The sequence below is a fragment of the Scyliorhinus canicula genome, chromosome 9 (genome assembly GCF_902713615.1).
Source record: "Scyliorhinus canicula chromosome 9, sScyCan1.1, whole genome shotgun sequence".
Classification (NCBI taxonomy): Eukaryota; Metazoa; Chordata; class Chondrichthyes; order Carcharhiniformes; family Scyliorhinidae; genus Scyliorhinus; species Scyliorhinus canicula.
In genome coordinates this window covers 86,759,679-86,784,164 of record NC_052154.1, presented here as the reverse complement: position 1 = coordinate 86,784,164, position 24,486 = coordinate 86,759,679, and the positions used below count along the sequence as shown (strand labels likewise).

At 46.1% G+C, this 24,486-nt stretch overlaps 1 protein-coding gene across 1 annotated transcript in view; it reads right to left on the bottom strand.

The window, feature by feature from the left end:
- Positions 1-24,486, bottom strand: part of cog4 (component of oligomeric golgi complex 4) — an 83,968-nt gene that overhangs the window by 41,605 nt on the left and 17,877 nt on the right. Inside the window, exons 5-8 of the mRNA XM_038807108.1 lie at positions 23,162-23,355; positions 17,264-17,369; positions 15,459-15,616; positions 12,245-12,303 (exon numbers count right to left, since the gene is read on the bottom strand). Of these exons, the coding sequence (XP_038663036.1) occupies positions 12,245-12,303; positions 15,459-15,616; positions 17,264-17,369; positions 23,162-23,355 (517 nt within the window). The remainder of the gene's footprint in view (positions 1-12,244; positions 12,304-15,458; positions 15,617-17,263; positions 17,370-23,161; positions 23,356-24,486) is intronic.

Here is a 24,486-nt window from a genome sequence, read left to right as displayed (position 1 = left end):
CATGAATATGGTAAAGGTCAAGGAGTTGTGGTCACTGCAACCGAAATGCTCTCCCACCGAGACATCTGACACCTGGCCTGGTTCGTTACCAAGCACCAAATCCAATATGGCTTTCCCCCTCGTCGGCCGATCTACATATTGAGTCAGGAATCCTTCCTGGACACACCTGACAAAATCTGCTCCATCAAACCCATTTGCACCAAGGAGGTCCCAGTCAAAATTAGGGAAGTTGAATTCACCCATGACAACTCCGTTATTTCTGCACCTTTCCAAGATCTGCCGCCAATCTGTTCCTCCATCTCTCTGCTGCTACTGGGGGGTCTATAGAAAACTCCCGATAAAGTGACTGCTCCTTTCTTGTTTCTGACTTCCACCCATACTGACTCAGTAGACAAACCCTCCTCAACTACCTCCTTTTCTGTGATGCACCCCCTAATTAACAGTGCCACACCCCCTCCTCTTTTACCTCCCTCCCTATTCTTCTTAAAACATTTAAACCCCGGAACATCTAACAACCATTCCTGCCCCTGTGAAATCTATGTCTCTGTAATGGCCACAACATCGTAGTTCCAAGTACTGATCCGTGCTCTAAGTTCATCTCCCTTATTCCTGACAATCCTTGCATTGAAACAGACACACTTTAACCCATTCCACTGAGTGCAACTTTGCCCTATCAACTGTCTATCCTTCTTCACAGACTTGCTGCATATTATTTCTGCCTGTTCAACAGCTACCCTATCCTCTGATCTGTAGCTCTGGTCCCCATCCCCAGCCAAATTAGTATAAACTCTCCCGAAGAGCTCCAGCAAACCTCCCGCACAGGATATTGGTGCTTCTCCAATTTAGGTGCAACCCGTCCTTCATGTACATGTCCCATCTTTCCCAGAAGGTATCCCAATGATCTACATATCTGAAGCCTTCCCTCCTGCACCAGCCCTGTAGCCACGTGTTCAGCTGCACTCGCTCTCTGTTCCTTGCCTCACTTGCACGTGGCACCAGTAGCAATCCTGAGATTATTACTCTGCCCGTCCATCTCTTTAGCCTCCAACCTAACTCCCTAAAATACTTTTTAGATCCTCATCCCTTTTCTTAGCTATGTCATTGGTGCCTATGTGCACCATGACTTCTGGTTGCTCCCCCTCCCCCTTAACAATCCTGTAGACTCGACCTGAGTCATCCCTGGCCCTGGCACCCGGGAGGCAACATACGTTCCGGGAGTCTCATTCCCGAGCACAGAATCTCCTCTCCGTTTCCCTAACCATCGAGCCTCCTATCACTATCACTTTTCTATTCTCCCCCTCTTCCCTTCTGAGCCACAGAGCTAGGCTCAGTGCCAGAGGCCTGGCCTCTATGGCCTTCCCCTGGTATGTCCCGTCCCCCCCCACAAACAGCACCCAAAACGGTATACTTGTTTTGAAGGGGAGGAGGCACGGGGGAATCCCTGCACAGTCTGCCTGTTCCCTTTCCTTCCCCTGACTGTAACCCAGCTACTCTTGTCCTGAACCTTGGGTGTGGCTACCTCCTTGTAACTCCTCTCTATCACCCCCTCTACCTCCTGGATGATCCAAAGTTCATCCAGCTCCAGTTCCCTAATGCGGCCTCCGAGGAGCTGGAGTTGGGTGCACTTCCCGCAGGTGTAGTCAGTGGGGACACTCGTGGGGTCCGCTACCACCCACATCCTACAGGAGGAGCATGCAACTACCCTAACTTCCATCCCCTCTGATCTGAATTCCCAAAGAGATTTAAAAGGAAAAAAAAAATTAAAGATTAAACAGCCGTTTGGACCTTGAAAAAAAAAATATGTATACTGCTGCTACTCTCTCAAGTGAACCCTCTAAAATTGGGGGTTCTGCTGAATGATACAAATATAGCTTGCTCCCCCCCCAAAAAAAACACCACTTAATGTAGCTGAGATTCTGCCCTGTGAACCAGCTAGAACTCCGCCCTCTGACTCTGCTCCCAGTCAGTTGCACTCTTTGTAAACTCCCGGCTCCTCTCACGCTCTTTGAGGAAATGTAGGAAATTAAAGGAGCACCTTGCTCCCTCCTCACCAAACTCCCTCAGTCACCAAACTCCTATTTTAGCACTCTAATGCAGCCCAAAGTCAGCTCTCCAGTGCAAACAAAATCAGCGCTGTAAGATTGTCCAATTTTATACTGTCTAACTCTAGCCTCTGAAAACTGGCTTAATCCAATTAACTAATTAATAAGCTGCAGCTGCAAGTAGAGCCTGAGTAAACTCTGTCTAAAGCTGGTATAAAACTCACCTTTTTCTAACCCAAACAAATACTTCTGATCCATACAAATATTTAGTAACAGTGAAATGGTCGCGAGGCATAATGGGACATAGACAGCTAACCTAGCCACATTTTATAGATGGCAGATTCATACAGAAACAACCTGTTCAGCAAAAACATTCCTTATCAGCAGTCCCCAGACAGCCATTATGAATGCAGACAATGATTCCAGTCAGGAACAAGGTTAAGATGGGGGGATTGTATATACAAAGAAACAAAGACAGTAGATAAGGGGGTTTGGAAACATCAGAAGACCATGCACGAGTTCCCAACTGTCCATGAGCTAATCATGCAGTCCCATGCTACCTGAGTCAATATATATATAATATATAGCAGTAATGACTGGCCCACGCCCATCTGAGGTGGGTTACTGACTTTTGGAATTTCTATAATTGCTAAACCTAAAGCGATGGAAAGCAGAGTTGATTTGGAACTGCCCCAAATCGCTCTCCCTCGTGCGTTGACCAACCTTGGAAAGTAAAAACCGTTTAAACCAGAGTTGCTGACTCCTTGAGTCTCTGTGTTAGCTGATCCATAATTAAGAAGGGAAATCCCTCACATGAAAGACAGTTCAATACTTACTGTCTGAAAACTCCTACAGCAAGCATTTAGGTACTCTTGGGCTGGAGAGAACAAAATATCAGCAAGCATTTGATTGCTGATCACTATCCAGCAAGTCTGGTTGAACAGAGGGATGGATGAAGAAGAGTTCTTGGGGATGGGAGAGGGAATGCTGTTGAGACAGCGAGATAAAGGGCGGACTTGATTGAATTTCTAATCATTTTCCAGTGACTCAGAAACATGGAAAAGGAAAGAGACAATATATGTATGTGTAGAGGAGAAAGCTGCCAATGCAGTTATAAAGGATGAGGCAATAGCAATACTATAAAGGATAAAAATAAATGAAGAGGAGATACTGAAAAGGGTGGCAGAAATGCCACCTGGTCCAGATGGAGGGATTTCCAGATTACTATGGGGAGAATTCATGGAGGTTGCAGAGGCTCTGGCCCCACCTTGGACATCGGGCAGCACGGTAGCACAAGTGGATGTCACTGTGGCTTCACAGCGCCAGGTTCGATTCCCCACTGGGTCACTGCCTGTGCGGAGTCTGCACTTCTCCCGTGTCTGTGTGAGTTTCCTCCGGGTGCTCCGCTTTCCTCCCACAGTCCAAAGGTGGATTGGCCATGATAAATTGCCCATAGTGACCAAAAAGGTTAGGAGGGATTATTGGGTTACGGGGATAGAGTCGAAGTGAGGACTTAAGTGGGTCGGTGCAGACTCGATGGGCTGAATGGCCTCCTTCTGCACTGTATGTTCTATGGTGCCAGAGGGCAGGAAAATTGCAAAATTTACACCCCTGCTTAAAAAAAAAGTGGATAAACCCAACAACTACAGACCAACCAGCCTAACGGTGATAGTGAAGAAACTTTCAGAGCCAATAATCAGGAGCAACGTTTCTTGGAATTCTGAAAAGTATACACCAGTAATTTATTTAAAACTTTGTTAAATTTAGGTACAACATTCACTAACTTCAGAGTTCTTTGATCAAGTAATGGAGAGTGCAGCTGATGTTCTTTACATACTTTCAAAAAGCATTTGACAAAGTACCGCAAAATAGACAGGCCAGCAAAATCCATGGGATTAAAGGGACATATCAGCATGGATTCAAAATTAGCCAACGGGATGAAAGCAGGCAGTGGCGGTGAATAGGTATTTAACCGGAGAGAGGTATACAGGGCAGCAGACACATGGGAACACCACCAGCTGCATGTTCCACTCCAAGTCACACACCACTTGGGACTATACCATTCATTCACTGCAAATGTGGGTCATAAATCTCAAACAGCCTTCTTAAGAGCTGTTGGTGTACCTACATCACATGGACTGTGACAGCTCAAGATGTTCGACCAAAAGGTGGTGGTGAGTCACTTCTTGAATTGCTGCAGTCCATGTGATGTGGGTACACCCACAGTGCTGTTAGGAAAGGAGCTCCAGGATTTTGACCTTCTGACAGTGAGCGAACAGTTATATAGTTACAAGTCAAGATGGCTATGGCTTGGAGGGGATCTTGCAGGTGGCGCCACTTGTTGTTTTTGGCCTCCTAAATGGTACAAGTCGTGGGTTTGGAAGGTTCTGTCAAAGGAGCCTTGGTGAGTTGCCGCGATGTATCTTGTAGACTTGTACACCCTGCTGCCACTATGTGTCTGTGGTGGAAGGAGTGATTATTTAAGTTGGTGGATGGAATGCCGATTAAGTGGGCTCCTTTGTCCTGGATGGTGCTGTTTCCCGAGTGCTGTTGGAGCCGCACTCATTCGGCCAGGTGAAGAACATTGCAACACCGCAAGGCTCAGCCTGACGCAACTAAAAGTGGTACATAGAGCCCACTTAACGAGAAACCGTATGAGTAGGTTCTTCCCGGAGGTGGAGGACAGATGTGAACGGTGCCAAAGAGGCCCGGCCAACCACGCCCACATGTTCTGGTCTTGCCCCAGACATGTGGAGTACTGGACAGCCTTCTTCGAGGCTATTTCCAAAGTGGTGGGGGTGAGGGTGGAGCCATGCCCGATTGTGGCGGTCTTCGGGGTTTCAGACCAGCCAGATCTATTCCTGGGGAGGACGACGGACGCCCTTGCCTTTGCCTCCCTGATCGCCCGCCGTAGAATCCTGTTTGGCTGGCGGTCAGCAGCACCGCCCAGAGCTGCAGACTGGCTGTCCGACCTCTCAGAATCTCTCCAAATGGAGAAAATCAAATTCGCCATCCGAGGGTCGGACGACGGCTTCCACAGAACGTGGGAGCCATTCATGCAATTGTTCCGGGACCTGTTTGTGGCCAACGAACAAGAGGAAGAATAGTCGGGCGGCCAAGAATCAGGGGAAAATGGATGGGAATCGGGGGAAGGTTGCCGGGGGGGGGGGCTACGGGTTCGTTATGGGGGTTTGATGGCTAGCTAAGGCCCAAAACCTAACTGTAAATAAATGCCAATAAACATGTGCCTCGGCCATATTGGGGAATGTAAAATATGTATGCCGGCTAAAGGGGGGAGGCCACAGTTATTATTACGAAGATGCTTACCTGTAAATATATATGTTAATTTTTGCGTGTTCTTTTTTTTCTCTCTCTCTAATAATTTGTAATTTGTTCAATATAATACATGAAAACTGAATAAAAAACATTTATTTTAAAAAAAAGAAGAATATTGCAACACAGTCCTGACTTGTGCCTTGTAGATTCTGGACAAGCTTCAGGGAATCTGGAGGTAAGTTGCTCGTCTCAGAATTTCCAGTGTGTGACCCTGCCTTTGTAGCCACAGTCTTTTTTTAATATAAATTTAGAGTACCCTATTAATTGTTTCCAATTAAGGGGCAATTTAATGTGGCCAATCCACCTCACCTGCACATCTTTGGGTTGTGGGGGCGAAACCCACGCAAACACAGGGAGAATGTGCAAACTCCACACGGACAGTGACCCAGAGCCAGGATCGAACCTGGGACCTCGGCGCCGTGAGGCAGCAGGGCTAACCCACTGCGCCACCGTGCTGCCCTAGCCACAGACCTTATATGGATATTCCAGTTCAGGTTCTAGTCAATGGTAATCTCCAGGATGTTAATAACAATCTTTATTAGTGTCACAAGCAGGCTTACATCAACACTGCAATGATGTTAAATTCAGCGATGGAAATGCCATTAAATGTCACGGGGGAGATGGTTAGATTCTCTCCTGTTTGGAGATGGTCATTGCGTGGCACTTGTGTGGCTCAAATGTTACTTGCCACTTATTAGACCAGTTCTTGCTGCATTTAAACAAGGACTGCTTCAGAAGAGGGGCTGCGAATGGTACTGATCATTGTGCAACTGGCAGCAAACATCCCCACTTCTGACCTGATGATGGAAGGAAGGTTATTAATGAAGCAGCTGAAGATGGTTGGGCCTAGGACACTACTCTGAGGAACTCATGCAGTGATGTCCTTGGACTGAGGCAATTGGCCTTCAACAACCACAACCATCTTTCTTTGTGCCAGGATGATATCAACCATTGCAAAGTTTCCCCCTTATTTCCATTGACTCCAGTTTTGCTAGGGCTCATCGATGCCATCCTCGATCAAATGCTGCCATGATGTCATGGGCAGTCACTCGCACCTCAATTTGGAATTCAGCTCTTTTGTCCATGTTTGGTCCAAAGCTATAATGAGGTCAGGAGACAAGTAGCCTGAGTGGAACCCAAACCAAGTGTCAGTGAGCAGGTCATTGCTGTGTAAGTATCACTTGATCGCACTGTTGACAATACTTTCCATCAATTTGCTGATGATGTATTTTAGGTGAGAAGAGACTGATGAGGCGGTAATTTGCCAGGCTGGATTTGTCCTGCTTTAGAACATGGAACATAGAAAAATACAGCACAGAACAGGCCCTTCGGCCCACGATGTTGTGCCGAACGTTTGTCCTAGATTAATCATAGATTATCATAGAATTTACAGTGAAGGAGGCCATTCGGCCCATCAAGAGTGCACCGGCCCCTGGAAAGAGCACCCTACCCAAGGTCAACACCTCCTCCCGATCCCCATAACCCATTAGCCACACCCAACACTAAGGGCAATTTTGGACACTAAGGGCAATTTATCATGGCCAATCCACCTAACCTGCACATCTTTGGACTGTGGGAGGAAACCGGAGCACCCAGAGGAAACCCACGCACACACGGGCAGGATGTGCAGACTCCGCACAGACAGTGACCCAAGCCGGAATCGAACCTGGGACCCTGGAGCTATGAAGCAATTGTGCTATCCACAATGCTACGTGCTGCCCTTAAGAACAAATTAATCTACACTCCATCATTCTACCGTAATCCATGTACCTATCCAATAGCCGCTTGAAGGTCCCTAATGTTTCCTACTCAACTACTTCCACAGGCAGTGCACTCCATGCCCCCACTACTCTCTGGTTAAAGAATCTACCTCTGACATCCCTCCTATATCTGGGGGCTGGTTTAGCTCACTCAGCTAAATCACTGGCTTTTAAAGCAGACCAAGCAGGCCAGCAGCACGGTTCGATTCCCGTACCAGCGTCCCCGGACAGGCGCCGGAATGTGGCGACTAGGGACTTTTCACAGTAACTTCATGAAGCCTATTCGTGACAATAAGCGATTTTCATTTCATTTTTCATTTTCATATCTTCCACCATTCACCTTAAATTTATGTCTCCTTGTAATGGTTTGTTCAACCCGGGGAAAAAGTCTCTAACTGTCTACTCTATCTATTCCCCTGATAATCTTATAAACCTCTATCAAGTTGCCCCTCATCCTTCTCCGTTCCAATGAGAAAAGGCCTAGCACCCTCAACCTTTCCTCGTAAGACCTACTCTCCATTCCAGGCAACATCCTGGTAAATCTCCTTGGCACCTTTTCCAATGCTTCCACATCCTTCCTAAAATGAGGCGACCAGAACAGCACACAGTACTCCAAATGTGGCCTTACCAAGGTTTTGTACAGCTGTATCATCACCTCACGGCTCTTAAATTCAATCCCTCTGCTAATGAACTGTAGCACACCATAGGCCTTCTTCACAGCTCTATCCACTGGAGTGGCAACTTTCAAAGATCTGTGAACATAGACCCCAAGATCTCTCTGCTCCTCCACATTGCCAAGAACCCTACCATTAACCCTGTATTCCGCATTCATATGTGTCCTTCCAAAATGGACAACCTCACACTTTTCAGGGTTAAACTCCATCTGCCACTTCTCAGCCCAGCTCTGCATCCTATCTGTGTCGCTTTGCAGACGACAACAGCCCTCCTCACTATCCACAACTCCACCAATCTTCATATCGTCTGCAAATTTACTGACCCACCCTTCAACTCCCTCATCCAAGTCATTAATGAAAATCACAAACAGCAGAGGACCCATAACTGATCCCTGCGGTACGTGACTGATAACTGGGCTCCAACTCAATATTTGCCATCCGCCACCACTCTCTGACTTCTATTGGTTAGCCAGTTCGTTATCCAACTGGCCAAATTTCCCACTATCCCATGCCTCCTTACTTTCTGCATAAGCCTACCATGGGGAACCTTATCAAATGCCTTAGTAAAATCCATGTACACTACATCCACTGCTTTACCTTCATCCACATGCTTGGTCACCTCCTCAAAGAATTCAATAAGACTTGGAAGGCAAGACCTACCCCTCACAAATCCGTGCTGACTATACCAAGCAGTGTCTTTCCAGATGCTCAAAAGTCCTATCCCTCAGTACCCTTTCCATTACTTTGCCGACCCCCGAAGTAAGACTAACTGGCCTGTAATTCCCAAGGTTATCCCTATTCCTTTTTTGAACAGGGGCATGACATTCGCCACTCCCCAATCCCCTGGTACCACCCCTGTTGACAGTGAGGACGAAAAGATCATTGCCAACGGCTCTGCAACTTCATCTCTTGCTTCCCATAGAATCCTTGGATATATCCCGTCAGGCCCGGGGGACTTGTCTATCCTCAAGTTTTTCAAAATGCCCAACACATCTTCCTTCCTAACAAGTATCCCCTTGAGCTTCCCAGTCTGTTTCACACTGTCCTCTCCAACAATATGGCCCCTCTCATTTGTAAATACTGAAGAAAAGTACTCGTTCAAGACCTCTCCTATCTCTTCAGACTCAATACACAATCTCCCGCTACTGTCCTTGATCGGGCCTACCCTCGCTCTAATCATTCTCATATTTCTCACATATGTGTAAAAGGCCTTGGGGTTTTCCTTGATCCTACCCGCCAAAGATTTTTCATGCCCTCTATTAGCTCTCCTAATTCCTTTACATAGAACATAGAACAGTACAGCACAGAACAGGCCCTTCGGCCCTCGATGTTGTGCCGAGCAATGATCACCCTACTCAAACCCACGTATCCACCCTATACCCGTAACCCGTAACCCAACTTAACCTTACTTTTTTTTAGGACACTACGGGCAATTTAGCATGGCCAATCTACCCAACCCGCACATCTTTGGACTGTGGGAGGAAACCGGAGCACCCGGAAGAAATCCACGCACACACGGGGAGGACGTGCAGACTCCACACAGACAGTGACCCAGCCGGGAACTGAACCTGGGACCTTGGAGCTGTGAAGCATTTATGCTAACTACCATGCTACCGTGCTGCCCGTGCTTTCTTCAGTTCCCTCCTGGCTATCTTGTATCCCTCCAGCGCGCCGTCTGAACCTTGTTTCCTCAGCCTTACATAAGTTTCCTTCTTCCTCTTAACAAGACATTCAACCTCTCGTCAACCATGGTTCCCCCACTCGACCATCTCTTCCCTGCCTGACAGGGACATACATATCAAGGACACGTAGTACCTGTTCCTTGAACAAGTTCCACATTTCACTTGTGACCTTCCCTGACAGCCTATGTTCCCAACTCATGCACTTCAATTCTTGTCTGACAGCATAGTATTTATCATTCCCCCAATTGTAAACCTTGCCCTGTTGCCGCACCTATCCCTCTCCATTACTAAAGTGAAAATCACAGAATTGTGGTCACTATTTCCAAAATGCTCCCCCACTAACAAATCTATCATTACCAAGAACCAAATCAAATATGGCCTCCCCTCTGGCCAGACAATCTACATACTGTGTTAGAAAAGCTTCCTGGACACTGCACAAGCACCACCCCATCCAAACTAAAGAGTTTCCACTCAATGTTTGGGAAGTTGAAGTCACCCATGACTACTACCCTGTGACTTCTGCACCTTTCCAAAATCTGTTTCCCAATCTGTTCCTCCACATCTCTGCTGCTGTTGGGGGGGCCTATAGGAAACTCCCAACAAGGTGACTGCTCCTTTCCTATTTCTGACTTCAACCCATACTACCTCAGTAGGCAGATCCTCCTCGAACTGCCTTTCTGCAGCTGTTATACTATCTCTAATTAACAATGCCACCCCCCCCCCCCCCACCTCTTTTACCATCCTCCCTAATCTTATTGAAACATCAATAACCAGGACCTCAGGATGTAGTGTACATGGATTTTAGTAAGGCATTTGATAAGGTTCCCCATGGTAGGCTTATGCAGAAAGTAAGGAGGCATGGGATAGTGGGAAATTTGGCCAGTTGGATAACGAACTGGCTAACCAATAGAAGTCAGAGAGTGGTGGCGGATGGCAAATATTCAGCCTGGAGCCCAGGATGTTGGTGCCCCTCTGGTTCAGATGCAACCCGTCCTGCTTGTCCAGGTCCCATCTTCCCCAGAATGTGCTCCAATTATCCAAATACCTGAAGCCCTCCCTCCTACACCATCCCTGCAGCCACGTGTTCAACTGCACTCTCTTCCTATTCCTAGCTTCGCTATCACGTGGCACCGGCAACAAACCAGAGATGACAACTCTGTCTGTCCTGGCTTTTAACTTCCAGCCTAACTCCCTAAACTCGTTTATTACCTCCACACCCCTTTTCCTACCTACGTCGTTGGTACCAATGTGCAACACGACTTCTGGCTGTTCACCCTCCCCTTCGTGCTTTTCGTGGATGGAACATTTCTGGGCAATCTTCCACATTGCTGGGTATTGCCAGTATTGTAGCTGTACTGGAACAAGTTGTTTGGGAACGCAGCTAGTTCTGGAGCACAAGTTTTCAGTGCCCGTAACCTTTGCCCATAACATGTGCCTTCACCCATTCATTGATGTCACGTGGAGTGAATGAAAGTGGCTGAAGACTGGCAACCTAATGCAGGGGACCTCAGGAGGAGGTGTACGTATCTCGGACATTGGCTATGAGGTTTTGTTTTTTAATTTTACAGTATCCAATTAATTTTTTCCAATTAAGGGGCAATTTATTGTAGCCAATCCACCTAACCTACATATCTTTGGGTTGTGGGGGTGAAACCTACGCAAACATGGGGAGAATGTGCAAACTCCACACGGACAGTGACCCAGAGCCGGGATCGAAACTGGGACCTCAGGGCTGTGAGGCAGCAGTGGTAACCACTGAGTCATTGTGCTGCCCTTATAAGGTATGATTCTATTAGTGTGGCCAGTTCAGGCTGTTGCTTGAAGCAACACCACCATCACCATCTCTGGGTATGTCCTATCCTACAGATAGGACAACCCCAGCAGAGCCAGTGGCACAGTAGTATGCAGTCAGGAGCAAGTTGCCCTGGGAGTACTCAACATTGCCTTCGGACTTCATGAATCTCCTGGAATCAGGCAAATTGTGGGCAAGGAAATCTGTTTACCATCCACCATCCTCCCTCAGTTGATGAATCAGTACTCCTCGTGTTGAACATCACTTGGAGGAAACACTGAGGGTAGCAATGTACTCTGGGTGAGGGACTTCAATGTCTATCACGAAGTGTGGCTTGGTGGCACCACCACTGACTGAGCTGCCCAGCTCCTGAAGGACCTATTTGCCAGATGTAGAGAAGTTTTATTAGAATATTACAAGGATCAGGGACTACAGTTACGTGGAGAGACCATAGAAGCCGGAACTGCTCTCCTAAGAGCAGAGGATAAGAGGGGTTTCAAGCGAGGTTTTTAAAACCATGAAGGATTTGATAGCATAAATCAGAAGAAAATAAAGGATCACAGGTTTAAGGTGGTTAGCAAAAGAACCACTGATGAGAAAACATTTTTGGAATGCAGTCCTGAAAGGTGGAATCAGATTTAATAATCCTCAAAAGGAATTGGATAAATAACGTAGGGAATTTTCTTGTAGGGCTATGAGGAAGGAGCAGAGGAGTGGTGTTCATTGAGTGGCTAACAAAGAGCTGGCATGGACATGTGGGGCTAATCAATGGTCAAATTACACTGTCAGCACTTGATGCCTGGGTTCATAAGACAAGAGTAAGCTACTGGATTGCATCAGTATCCACCAATCATGCCTTCAGAAGCAATTCAGACCCATCATTTGTCAAAAGAAAGAAGGCAATGAACAACAAACAGTATCCACAACAGTTTATAGCTACTCAAGAGTACATTCATACCTGGGCTCTATCTTATCCATTGTTAAGCTTCTCATCATACTGTTCTGCACTCGCTGGAACTGCAAAGCCACAAAATGAATGAAGTCAATGTTTGTTTTGCATGTAACACAGACAGTGAAAGTAAGGATCCAATTCCAAATAACTCGAGAACCAGAATTAGCACCAGGTCATTGATTCACCACACCGTTGTGCCGATGAGGTTAGATGCCGGTTTATTTCACTATTTCACAGAAAGGGACTGCTTAACCACTGCCAACTGGAGGTTAGCAGTCTTTTCGTGGGATGGAAAACAATAGAAGTAAAAAATAGGTTAGGCCACACGCGCAAACCTCCCAGCAGACATTTTATAGGGTTGTTGTCCCTGCCTGTCTTCCTGGGGAAAGAATGGCCCATGGCACATCATACTATCATACTGCATTAAACCGTTTTAGTGCAGATTCTGCAACTGGCCTGAACTGGGGCCGGCAGAAGAGAAACTGGAATACTACACTTTGAGGATAAGACTGAACCCAACTGCATTGGTCGATAAAGTAAAGTAGCTCGTTGTTATTCAGATTTTAACATCTGGCCATGCGGGCAAGATCCGAAAGGATGGCTGCTCTTGGGAATTTACCTGAGAAGACAGAGTCATCTGTAGCGTTGGACATAGAAGAAAATATGCAGCTCACCTAGCCAAAAAAATACAACACCAGATTGCTAAGGGAAAGCTAAAGCAAATTATTTGTAGAAGACACACATATATAATTGACAAGGAACTACAAGTTAAGTATTATTCCAAAGATGTGCGGGTTAGGTGGATTGGCCATGCTAAATTGCCCGTAGTGTCCTAATAAAAGTAAGGTTAAGGGGGAGGGGGTTGTTGGGTTACGGGTATAGGGTGGATACGTGGGTTTGAGTAGGGTGATCATGGCTCGGCACAACATTGAGGGCCGAAGGGCCTGTTCTGTGCTGTACTGTTCTATGTTCTATGTTCTAAGATTTCTATCCCACAAGCTGCCATAACCCAACAGCTCATTAATGACAGACGGGATATAAATGGGTCCTCTCCCATGATGGCAGGTGCGGTGTGTGGTGAATACTAACCAGGTGGTCACAGGGTTGGATCTCTAGCCTGCACCACGTTAGTTATACTTGGTGGGAGACAAAGGTACTAAAGATAACCTAGTATCCTTGAGCTAAAAAGGAAGAGGGCAGAAATATTGCCTATTATTTGAGCTCTTAAACCCATAACCAGCCCAACATTTATTTTGACGGCTGTGTGAATCTAGCCTGCCGTTATAGAACGCCGAAACCTAGCCACAACATACACAATTCTCAACATGGGTTATCAGATAACAATTATAAGTAAATTCTCACATTAACAGTGACCGTGAGCAAGGTTTTTCAATGTTAACAGTACAAGCGAACTCACATTCAGGAGAAGAGAGGCAAAAACTGAGGGGGACATGGCAGTGACTCTCCCTGGCCTTCATGTTTTAACTTATGGTCAACTGACTGAAATACATCGAAAGAAATGGTTTTGTCCCATTCGAAAGTGTGCCTCTGTTGTTTCCAGCAGTAACATTTTTCACACCATTTACATCAGAACAGATCCTTGGCTGGCAATGAACAAAATGACTCAAATAATAATGGAGAAAATTGTTCTTTAGCTGCAAAGTCACGTTTGAAAATTTGGGATCTGACGAGGAAAATTAGACTTCAAGCAAAGAAAGCATCCTCATTCCTACGCATCATTTACACACATTGCAGTTACAATACTTCAGGAAATCAAACTCGGAGACTCCGATCTGCACTTATCTCGGAGACTCCGATCAGCACTCATCTGGGAGACTCAGATCTGCACTCATCCGGAGACTCCGATCTGCACTCATCTGGGAGACTCCGATTTGCACTCATCTGGGAGACTCCGATCTGCACTCATCTGGGAGACTCCGATTTGCACTCATCCGGAGACTCCGATCTGCACTCATCTGGGAGACTCCGATTTGCACTCATCTGGGAGACTCCGATCTGCCCTCATCTGGGAGACTCCGATTTGCACTCATCCGGAGACTCCGATCAGCATTCATCGCGGAGACTCCGATCGGCACTCATCTGGGAGACTCCGATCTGCACTCATCTGGGAGACTCCGATCTGCATTCATCCGGAGACTCCGATCAGCATTCATCGCGGAGACTCCGATCGACACTCATCTGGGAGACTCCGATCTGCACTCATCTCGGAGACTCCAATCTGCACTCATCTCCGAGACTCAGATCTACACTCATCTGGGAGACTCCGATTTGCACTCATCCGGAGACTCCGATCTGCACTCATCCGGAGACTCCGATCTGCACTTATCTGGGAGACTCCGATTTGCACTCATCCGGAGACTCCAATCTGCACTCATCTGGGAGACTCCGATTTGCACTCATCCGGAGACTCCGATCTGCAGTCATCGCGGAGACTCCGATCTGCACTCATCTCGGAGACTCCGATCTGCACTCATCTGGGAGACTCCAATCGGCACTCATCTGGGAGACTCCGATTTGCACTCATCCGGAGACTCCAATCTGCAGTCATCTGGGAGACTCAGATCTGCACTCATCTCCAACAGGCGCTGTTCAATGACCCGCTGCTCCCCCGCCTTAACACTCAATCACTGTGTCTTGACCATGGCCAGCACTGTGCTGCTATCATGGTTAATTGATTTTGGATTCGCAACGGTGAGAAGATGACAATTTACTTTTGTGCAGCAAGTTTTTACAATTTAGAATGCACTGTCTTAAAGGGTGGTTGAAACTGATTTAATAATAACTTTTGAAAGGGATTAGAGGAATACTAGAAGGGAAATAATTTTTGCACCTTTGTGGAAATGCCAGCGGCATGTGACTAATTGGATATCTCTTTCAAAGTGGCACGTTGGGCTGAATAGACTACTTTTCTGTTGCATCAATCAATAACTTCCTCATAGATTTCATAAAATCCCTACAGTGCCGAGGCCATTCGGCCCATTAAGTCTGCTCTGGCTCTTTGAAAGAGCACCCTACCGAGGTCCAATCCCCCACCCTGGGACCAGTTATCATGGCCAATCCACCTAACCGGCCCATCTTTGGACTGTGGGAGTAAACCGGAGGAAACCCACGCAGGGCCAACAGAAAGCAAAGAGCGGACCCTTCAAAACAACACAAAGCAAAAATGTCTTCATACAGAGATAAAGGAGCTCTGACTTACCTTTCTGTGGTAATCTCTTTGCTGAATGAACTTATCCACTACTTTTTCAGCTTGTTGGTCACACTCCACCTGTAGGTATTTAATAAGTGTGTACAATCGCCCAGGACCATAGTACGTTTCGACGATGGGCTGGTGAGTCTCCACTATTCGAGCGATCCCTGTGAGACAGATCAAACAATACAAGTTCTGTACTGTCAAAATCACCCCTTCAAGTTCCAAATTGCTTTTACTTCATATGAACCATGGGCCTCAGCCTCAAACCCAGAAAGGTAATGCACCTGCAAGTATTGCTCAAATCACTTACCAGCCATTATGAAACCTCTCTGAGTGACGCTGCCATTTCAGTTCTCAGTGGCAAATAGGCTGTTATGGGTCGAATATTTTAGAAATTTGGGCAGATAATTGTGATATTTGTGCCACACAAGTGCGAGGCAATGGCTGCCTCCAAAAATAATCTATCGCCCCTTGATGTTCAACAGCATTGCCATCACTAAAGCTCTCATCATAAACATCCTGAAGATTACCAAATGACCAGAAACTGAACTCAATCAGCCATATAAAATAAAATAAATAAATACTGCAAATACTCCAGCCTCCCAAAGCCTACCCACCATCTACAGGGAATAAGGCCGGAATGTGATGGAATACTCTCCACTTGCCTGGATGAAGGCAGCTCCAGCAACATTCAAGAAGCATAGCACCATTCCTGTTCCTGTGCTGTAATTTTCTTTGCTCTTCTTTGTTCATTCAGGACAAAGCAGCCCACTTGACTGGCACCCCATCCATCACCTTCAACATTCACTCCCTCCAACACCAGCACACCATGGCTGCGGTGTGTACCATCTATCAGATGCACTGCAGCATTAAGCAAGGCTCCTTCAACAGCACCCTCTAAACTTGGAAGGACAAGGCAGCAGACACAAGGGAACACCACTGCCTGCAAGTTCCCCTCCAAGTCACACACCATCCTTTTTGGAAATATATTGTTGCTCCTTCACCGTGGCTGGGTCGAAATTCTGGAACTCCTTCCCTTACAGCACTGTGAGTGCATTGATCGTAGTGGTTCAAGAACCTCAAAAGCAATTAGGGGCGGGCAATAAATATCAGCCTTATCTGGGCTGAAAAGTGCAGGGCCCTCACAGTCAGCGAGAAAGAACATTCAGCTTTCTGAATACATCTATTTTTACCGGTAACCAATTATTAACTAGCAGTGTGTAAAGTTACTGTTTAGTTTGTTACTCTACCCCAGCAGGAAAAGGAATGAAAGAATAACGGGGCAGCAGAAAGTCTCAGAAAATTGAAGCTGAGAATGGTAGCAACATCAGTGTGAGGTACAGCTCCACCAAGGAGGAGCACCATCAGGGTGAGGTATCATTAAAATCAGAGTACAGAAGGAAATCTGCCTGCCCTAATCCAGTACGACAGAAATGTGACTTGGCCCACAGCAAATCAGCCAACACAAACTGTCTCATGAATTTACTCAGCAAGACACTCAGTTTTATGAACCGTGTACCAGTGGCTCCAGGCGGTAGCACACCACCACCTTCACAGGCCAACCAGGAATCTTGGCCTTGTCATTGATGTCCACAACACAAAAGATTTGTAAAACATTTCCAAGCTTAAGCACACTAATTCTACAAGAGGTATTGCTCTCTAGGCCAGTGAAGCAGCAAGAGAGGTGACTTTCATGTCATGGAATAGGTTGGATTCAAACTCAGAATGAGGAAGTGCAGGCCGCTGTTCAAATTCCTTCTGCCCAGCCTATTAAAGCAGCTATATGAATAGATTCACCGAGAAAGTCCTACCTTCAAAGAGCAGAGTTAGGGTGTCAGCAAAGGTAACAGCCGCCCTGCGGTCGCTCATCTCAGTGCTCAGTGCCAGTTGAAGGTTTTCTTCAGCTTTATTTGCAATCTTAGGTAACAGAAAATACATCAGGCTGGCAACAAAGAGTCAACTAAAAGCATATTTACATCCAAAGCAAGGATACACAACAGGTTCCGTACAAACATACGAATTAGGAGCAGGAATAGGCCATTCATCCTGTCAAGCCTGTTCCACCATTCAATAAGATCATGGCTGACCGGATTGTAACCTCAACTCCGCCTTGCTGCCTTGTTATTCAAGCATATATCTACCTCTTCCTTAAAAATATTCAATGACCCTGCCGCCACCGCTCTATGGAGAAGAGAGGGTTACGCATACCTTGAGACATAGGAGAAGTAGGCCATTCGGCCCATTGAGTCTACTCTGCCATTCAATCATGCCTCATATGTTTCTTATCCCCTTTCTCCTGCCTTCTCCCTGTAACCCTTGATCCCCTTATTAATCAAGAACCTATCTATCCCTGTCTTGAAGACACTCAGTGATTTAGCCTCCACAACCTTCTGCGGCAATGAGTTCCACAGATTCACCACCCTCTAGCAGAAGAAATTCCTCCTCATCTCAGGAAATTCCTCCTCATCTCAATTTTACGGGATCGTCCCTTCAGTCTGAGGATGTGCCCACGGGTTCTAGTTTCTCCTACTTGTGGAAACATCCTCTCCACTATATCTCGGCCTCTCAGTATTCTGTAAGTTTCAATGAGATCCCCCTCCCTCATCCTTCTAAACTCCATCGAGTACAGACCCAGAGTCTTCAACCGCTCCTCATATGACAAGTCCTTCATTCCGGGGATCATTCTTGTGAACCTCCTCTGGACCTTCTCCAAGGCCAGCATATTCTTCCTCAGATACGGGGCCCAAAAGTGCTCACGGTATTCCAAATGGGGCTTGACCAGAGCCTTATACAGTCTCAACAGTTTATCCCTGCTCTTGTGTTCCATCTCCCTCAACATGAATGCTAACATTTCATCTGCCTTCCTTTTTTTTAAATAAATTTAGTGGACCCAATTCATTTTTCCACTCAAGGGGCAATTTAGCGTGGCCAATCCACCTACCCTGCCCATCTTTTGGGTTGTGGGGGCAAAACCCACACAAACACAAGAACGTGCAAACTCCACACGGAGTTTGGAGGGATCGAACCTGCCTGATATACCTTAATCGAATCTTGAACTTAGACTCCTAAGTCCCTTTGTGCTTCTGATTTCTAAAGCCTTTTCCCATTTGGAAAATAGTCTATGTCTCTGTTCTTCCTACCAAGTGCATTACCTCATACCTTTCCACATTGTATTCCATCTGCCACTACTTTGCCCACTCACCTAGTCTGTCCAAGTTCTTCTGCAGCCTCTCTCCTTCTCAACACAACCTGTCCCTCGACATATCTTTGTATGACTCATGACGCTCGGAAAAAACATTTCTCATCTCCGTCTTAAACGAGAGGCCCCTTATTTTTAAACTGTTTTCCCGGGTTCTAGTCTGTCCTACAAGGGGAAACATCCTCTCCGCATCCAGCCTGTCAAATCACCTGAAGATCTCACATGTGTCAATAAGTTCATCTCTCATTATTCTAAACTGCAATTCTAAACTTCTAATCTGGCCAAACGTTTTCTCTGTTCCACAGAGTTCTACAATCTCTCTCCATTTAGATAATATACTGTTTTTCTGCTCTTCCTGCCAAAGTGGACAAGTTCACATTTTCCCACATTATACCCCCCACCTGCCAATTATTTTTGCCTAATTACTTTATCTGTCTATGTCCCTTTGCAGTATCCTCTTCCCTCAGTCTCTGAGTGCTATCTGTAATTAATTCCCTCCCATCACTAATGTGGCCAATCCAACTAGACATAACAAATCCTTTGGGCGGGAACTACCGGCCATGCTGTGCCCTAAAAGTAGCGTGCCGCGGCGCAACATGGCTGATAAATGATGGGAGACCCTGCTCTCGGGATCTCCCTGGCTAGTCACGCCTCGCGAGATCTAACGTGATCTCGCAAAACGTCGCAAAGTGAAGCCTGCCCACTGTGGGTGTCATATATAAACCCCCCCAAACTGTAGTGGTAATGTTGGGAGTAGCATTAAACACAAATTAGAGATGCATGTAATAAGGGAATATCGGTGATCATGGGTGATTTTAATCTTCACATATATTGGGCAAATCAAATTAACCACAAAGCTGTAGAGGAGGAATTCCTGGAGTGCACATGGGATGGGCTTCTTGACCAATATGTGGAGGAACCAACGAGAGAGCAGGCCATCTTAGACTGGGTACTGTGTAATGAGAAGGGAATCATTGCCAATCTGGCTGTGCTAGACCCCTTGGGGATGAGCGACCCCAACATGAGAATTTTTTATCGAGATGGAGAGTGAAGTAGTTGATTCGGAGACTAAGGTGATGAATCTTAATAAAGGGAACCATGAAGATATGAGGAGTTAGTTAGCCTTGATAGATTTTGGAGACTTACTTAAAGGGATGGCAGTGGATAGGCAATGGCAAACATTCAAGGAACGCATGGGGGAACTACAACAATTATTCATTCCTGTCTGGCACAATAGCAAAATGGGTAAGAGGGCCAACCATGGCTTACAAAGGAACTTAGAAGTAGCATCCGTTCCAAGGAAGAAGCATACAGATTGGCCAAGAAAAATAATAGGTCTGAGGATTGGGAGCAGTTTAGAATTCAGCAAAGAATGACAAAGAGATTGATTAAGAAGGGAAAAGTACAGTACGAGAGTAAGCTTGCAGGGAACATAAAGACTGACTAAGAGTTTCTATAGATATGTGAAGAGAAAGAGATTGGTAAAGAGAAATGTAGGCCTCCTCCAGACAGAAACAGGGGAATGCATAATAAGGGACAAAGAAATAGCTGAGTAATTGAATACATACTTTGGTTCTGTCTTCACAAAAGAGGACACAAATCAGATACCAGAAATGTTGGAGAATGAAAGGTTTAATGAGAGGGAAGAACTGAGGGAGATTAACATTAGTAGAGAAATGATGCTGGGAAAATTGATGGGATTTAAGGCGGAAACCCACCCCTCTCCCAGGGCCTGAGAATCAGCATCCCAGAGTGCCTTCGGAGGTAGCTCTGGAAATAGTAGATGCATTGGTGGTCATCTTCTGGGATTCTATAGACTCTGGAACAGTCCCTGCAGATTGGAGGGTAACTCATGTCACTTCGATATTCAAAAAGGGAGGTAGAGAGAAAGCAGGGAATTATAGACCAGTAAACCTAACATCGGTAGTGGGAAAAATTCTTGAATCCATTATCAAGGACTTTATTGCGGAACATTTAGAAAGCAGTGGCAGGATCAGTCAGAGTCAGCATGGATTTATGAAGGGGAAATCATACTTGACAAAGCTGTTGGAATTCTTTGAATATTTGGGGGCAGCAGGGTAGCATGGTGGTTAGCATAAATGCTTCACAGCTCCAGGGTCCCAGGTTCGATTCCCGGCTGGGTCACTGTCTGTGTGGAGTCTGCACGTCCTCCCCCTGTGTGCGTGGGTTTCCTCCGGGTGCTCCGGTTTCCTCCCACAGTCCAAAGATGTGCGGGTTAGGTGGATTGGCCATGCTAAATTGCCCGTAGTGTCCTAATAAAAGTAAGGTTAAGGGGGGGGGTTGTTGGGTTACAGGTATAGGGTCGATACGTGGGTTTGAGTAGGGTGATCATGGCTCGGCACAACATTGAGGGCCGAAGGGCCTGTTCTGTGCTGTACTGTTCTATGTTCTATGTAACCAGTACAGTTGAGGGGGAGCCAGTCAATGTGGTATATTTGGACATTCCGAAGGCGTTTGACAAAGTCCCGCATAAGAGATTACAGCCTTACATTTAGATAGAAACTCATACTATCTCAAAATGTTCCCAAAGCCCATTAAAGCTTAGAGTACTTTTGAAGCAAAACAAGGCTGCCAATTTATGCACAGCAAAATCCCACAAATAACAATGAGACAAATGACCAGAAAATCAGTGTTTCTGGTGACACTGGTTGAGACACAAATTTTGGCCAGTGCATTGGAGAGAATTCCACTGCTCCTCTTTGAATAGTACTTCGGGATCTCTGATGCATACCTGAAAGAGCAGATGGGGGCCTCTGTTACGCATCTCATCCACAATGTGACATCATAGCATCCTTCAATACTGCACAGGCATTTCCAGCCTAGATTTTATGCTCAAGACTCTTGAGTGAGATTTGGACAACAAATATCTGACGTAGAGGTCTTTGGTTCAAATTTTTAAATCGGGGGGGGGGGGGGGGGGGAATTTATGAGTTGCTCCCAATCTATCAATTTTTCTTTATAATTTAAGTTCTTAAGAGAACCTAAAAGCAAATGCATCTCTCATGGGGCCTAAATAATGGTTCAGACACGGGCCCAATTGTCTCACTATACTTTATCCAATGAATAATTTTTTACATCAGCAATCATAGCAGCACAGAATAAATTACCTGTTGACTTCTATATTTTACAGTACTACTGATTGAGGAGGAAAGATGTCCAGGGCACCAGGGACACTCACTGCCCTGTTTCAAATGGTGCCAGGCGATCTTTAACATCTGCCAATTGATTGAAAGTCTTGAGCATTGCAAGTGAGCAACAGTTAATAATTGTAGAATTTGAACCCATAATTTTCTAAGCCAAATGCCATAGTGTTGCTCAATGAACCAACCTGACATGGACTAAGGGAGAAGTTGGTCTCGAGCAGGAAAAGAAACAAATCAGCAGCCCAATTGGCTCCCAATTCTCTTTCCCACAAACTTAAATATAAAGAATAATTGTGTACGAAGTATAAACGGGCTGCTGATTCGCTACGGCTTTGTTTTAAGTGAACTTTTTCTTTCGTTTTAGCCAGCATTTGTTACCCATCCCTAATTGTCCTTGAATTGAGTGGCTGGTTGGGCCATCACTAAGGCACCATGTTGTGGGCACAGTGGTTAGCACTGCTGCCTCATAATATCAGGGACCCGGGTTCAATTCTGGCCTTGGGTGACTGCCTGTGTGCACAAAGTTTGCACATTCGCCCGTATCCACGTGGGATTCCTCTGGTTTCCTCCCACAGTCCAACGCTGAGGTGAGGTCGATTGGCCAAGATTAATTTGCCCCTTAGTGTCCAGGAATGTGTAAGTTAGATTATGGGGTTATTGGGATAGAGTGGGGGAGTGGGCCTGGGTGGAATGCTCTTTCAGAGGATCAGTGCAGACTCAACGGGCCGAATGGCCTCCTTCTGCACTGAAGGGATTCTGTGATTTCCGAGAGTAGTTAAGAGTGAATCACGTTGTCGTGGTCTGGAGTCACATATCGGCCGGACCAGGTGAGGAGGGCAGATTTCCTTCCCTAAAGGGCATTGGTGAACCAATTTTTGCAACAATCCATGATAGTGTCATGCTCACCGTTGCTGAGACTAAATTTATAATCCAGATTCATTCATTGAATTTGAATTCCACCAGTTGCTGGGGTGGGATGTGGACCCAAGTTCCCACAGCATTAGCCTGGGTCTCTGGGTTACCAGTCCAGTGACATTACCACAGTCAGTGTGAATCAATTTCACCCAGGGCTTAAAAGCCTGGCGATCGTGGCAAGACGGATCGGAAAAGTTCCATAATTTTCTATCCTAGCATAAAACATGTTGGAATAGGAGGCAAAATGTGATGAGTCTCGATTGCAGCACAGGAAGACACAGGGATGAACTTGTAGGACAGCAACAACAGACACAGGCAGACCTGAAGCTTCAGACACGGATCTTGATATAAATGCTCAGCTGAAAAAGAAAATCAATGCCAACACCATAAATTGGACAGTAACAACTTTTTTGTCTTCCTAGTCTCCTTACCTGCTTACAGAGGTACTCAGAGAACTTGCTTAGCCCTTCCTCATGTAATCCCAGCAATGGAAAGATTTTGAAGAAGCGCTCAACCTGTGGCAGGTCACCTTCTGTGATGGCCACATCAAACTTTTCAGCCACAATTACTCTTAGCCGTTGCTCTGCCTCTTGCAATAGGTTTAGGTTTGCATCAATGATATTGGCTGTTGGGAGGATTAGATACAATTAGTTGCGGAATGGCCCTTGATGTCTATTTCACATTTATTCAATCAGACCCTTTTTGTTAATGCTTCTGAACTATGGTGCTCAAATTTAACTGGAAGAACTTGACACTGGTAGCAACGGGTTTTTCATGTTCATCTATTAAGATAAGGGACTGGTTTAGCACAGAGCTAAAGAGCTGGCTTTTAAAACAGACAGGCCCGCAGCACGGTTCAGTTCCCGTACCAGCCTCCCCGAACAGGCGCCAGAATGTGGCAACTTGGGGCTTTTCACAGTAACTTCATTTGAAGCCTACTTGTGACAATTAGCAATGTTCATTTCATTTCATTTTAATTTCTGTATACTATGCCAAGTGTAGACAGTAGTTCTAGTGCTTAACACTCATTAGGTTGCCTTTCTTGAGTTACAACACTCAAAATAAACATATAAGAGCCGACAGGAATGGGACAAAACCTAGAAATCTCAGAACCCAGGCGGCATGGTAGCAGTGGTTAGCACAGTTGCTTCACAGCTCCAGGGTCCCAGGTTCGATTCCCGGCTTGGATCATTGTGCGTAGCCTGCACCTTCTCCCCGTGTCTGCGTGGGTATCGTCCGGGTGCTCCGGTTTCCTCCCACAGTCCAAAGATGTGCAGGTGGATTGCACACGGTGGGTTAGATGGGGTTGCTGGGTCACGGGGATAGGGTGGAGGTGTAGATCTTGGGTAGGGTGCTCTTTCCAAGAGCCGGTGCAGACTCGATGGGCAAAATGGCCTCCTTCTACACTGTAAAGTCTATGATCTTTCTATGATCTATAACCCATTCACATAGATAACCTAGAGATTAAATTGCACGGTACTTCGCAATATAGACCAGAGAGTGGTGAATTTGCTCCCTGGTCAGTAGTGTCCTAAAAAATTGCCCGTAGTGTCCTAAAAAGTAAGGTGGGGGGGGGGGGGGGGGGTTGTTGGGTTACGGGTATAGGGTGGATACGTGGGTTTGAGTAGGGTGATCATTGCTCGGCACAACATCGAGGGCCGAAGGGCCTGTTCTGTGCTGTACTGTTCTATGTTCTATGTTCTAAAGCAAGCAGGTGCAAGGTTTGTCTGTTGATTGGAGTTGCAGCTCCCAGACA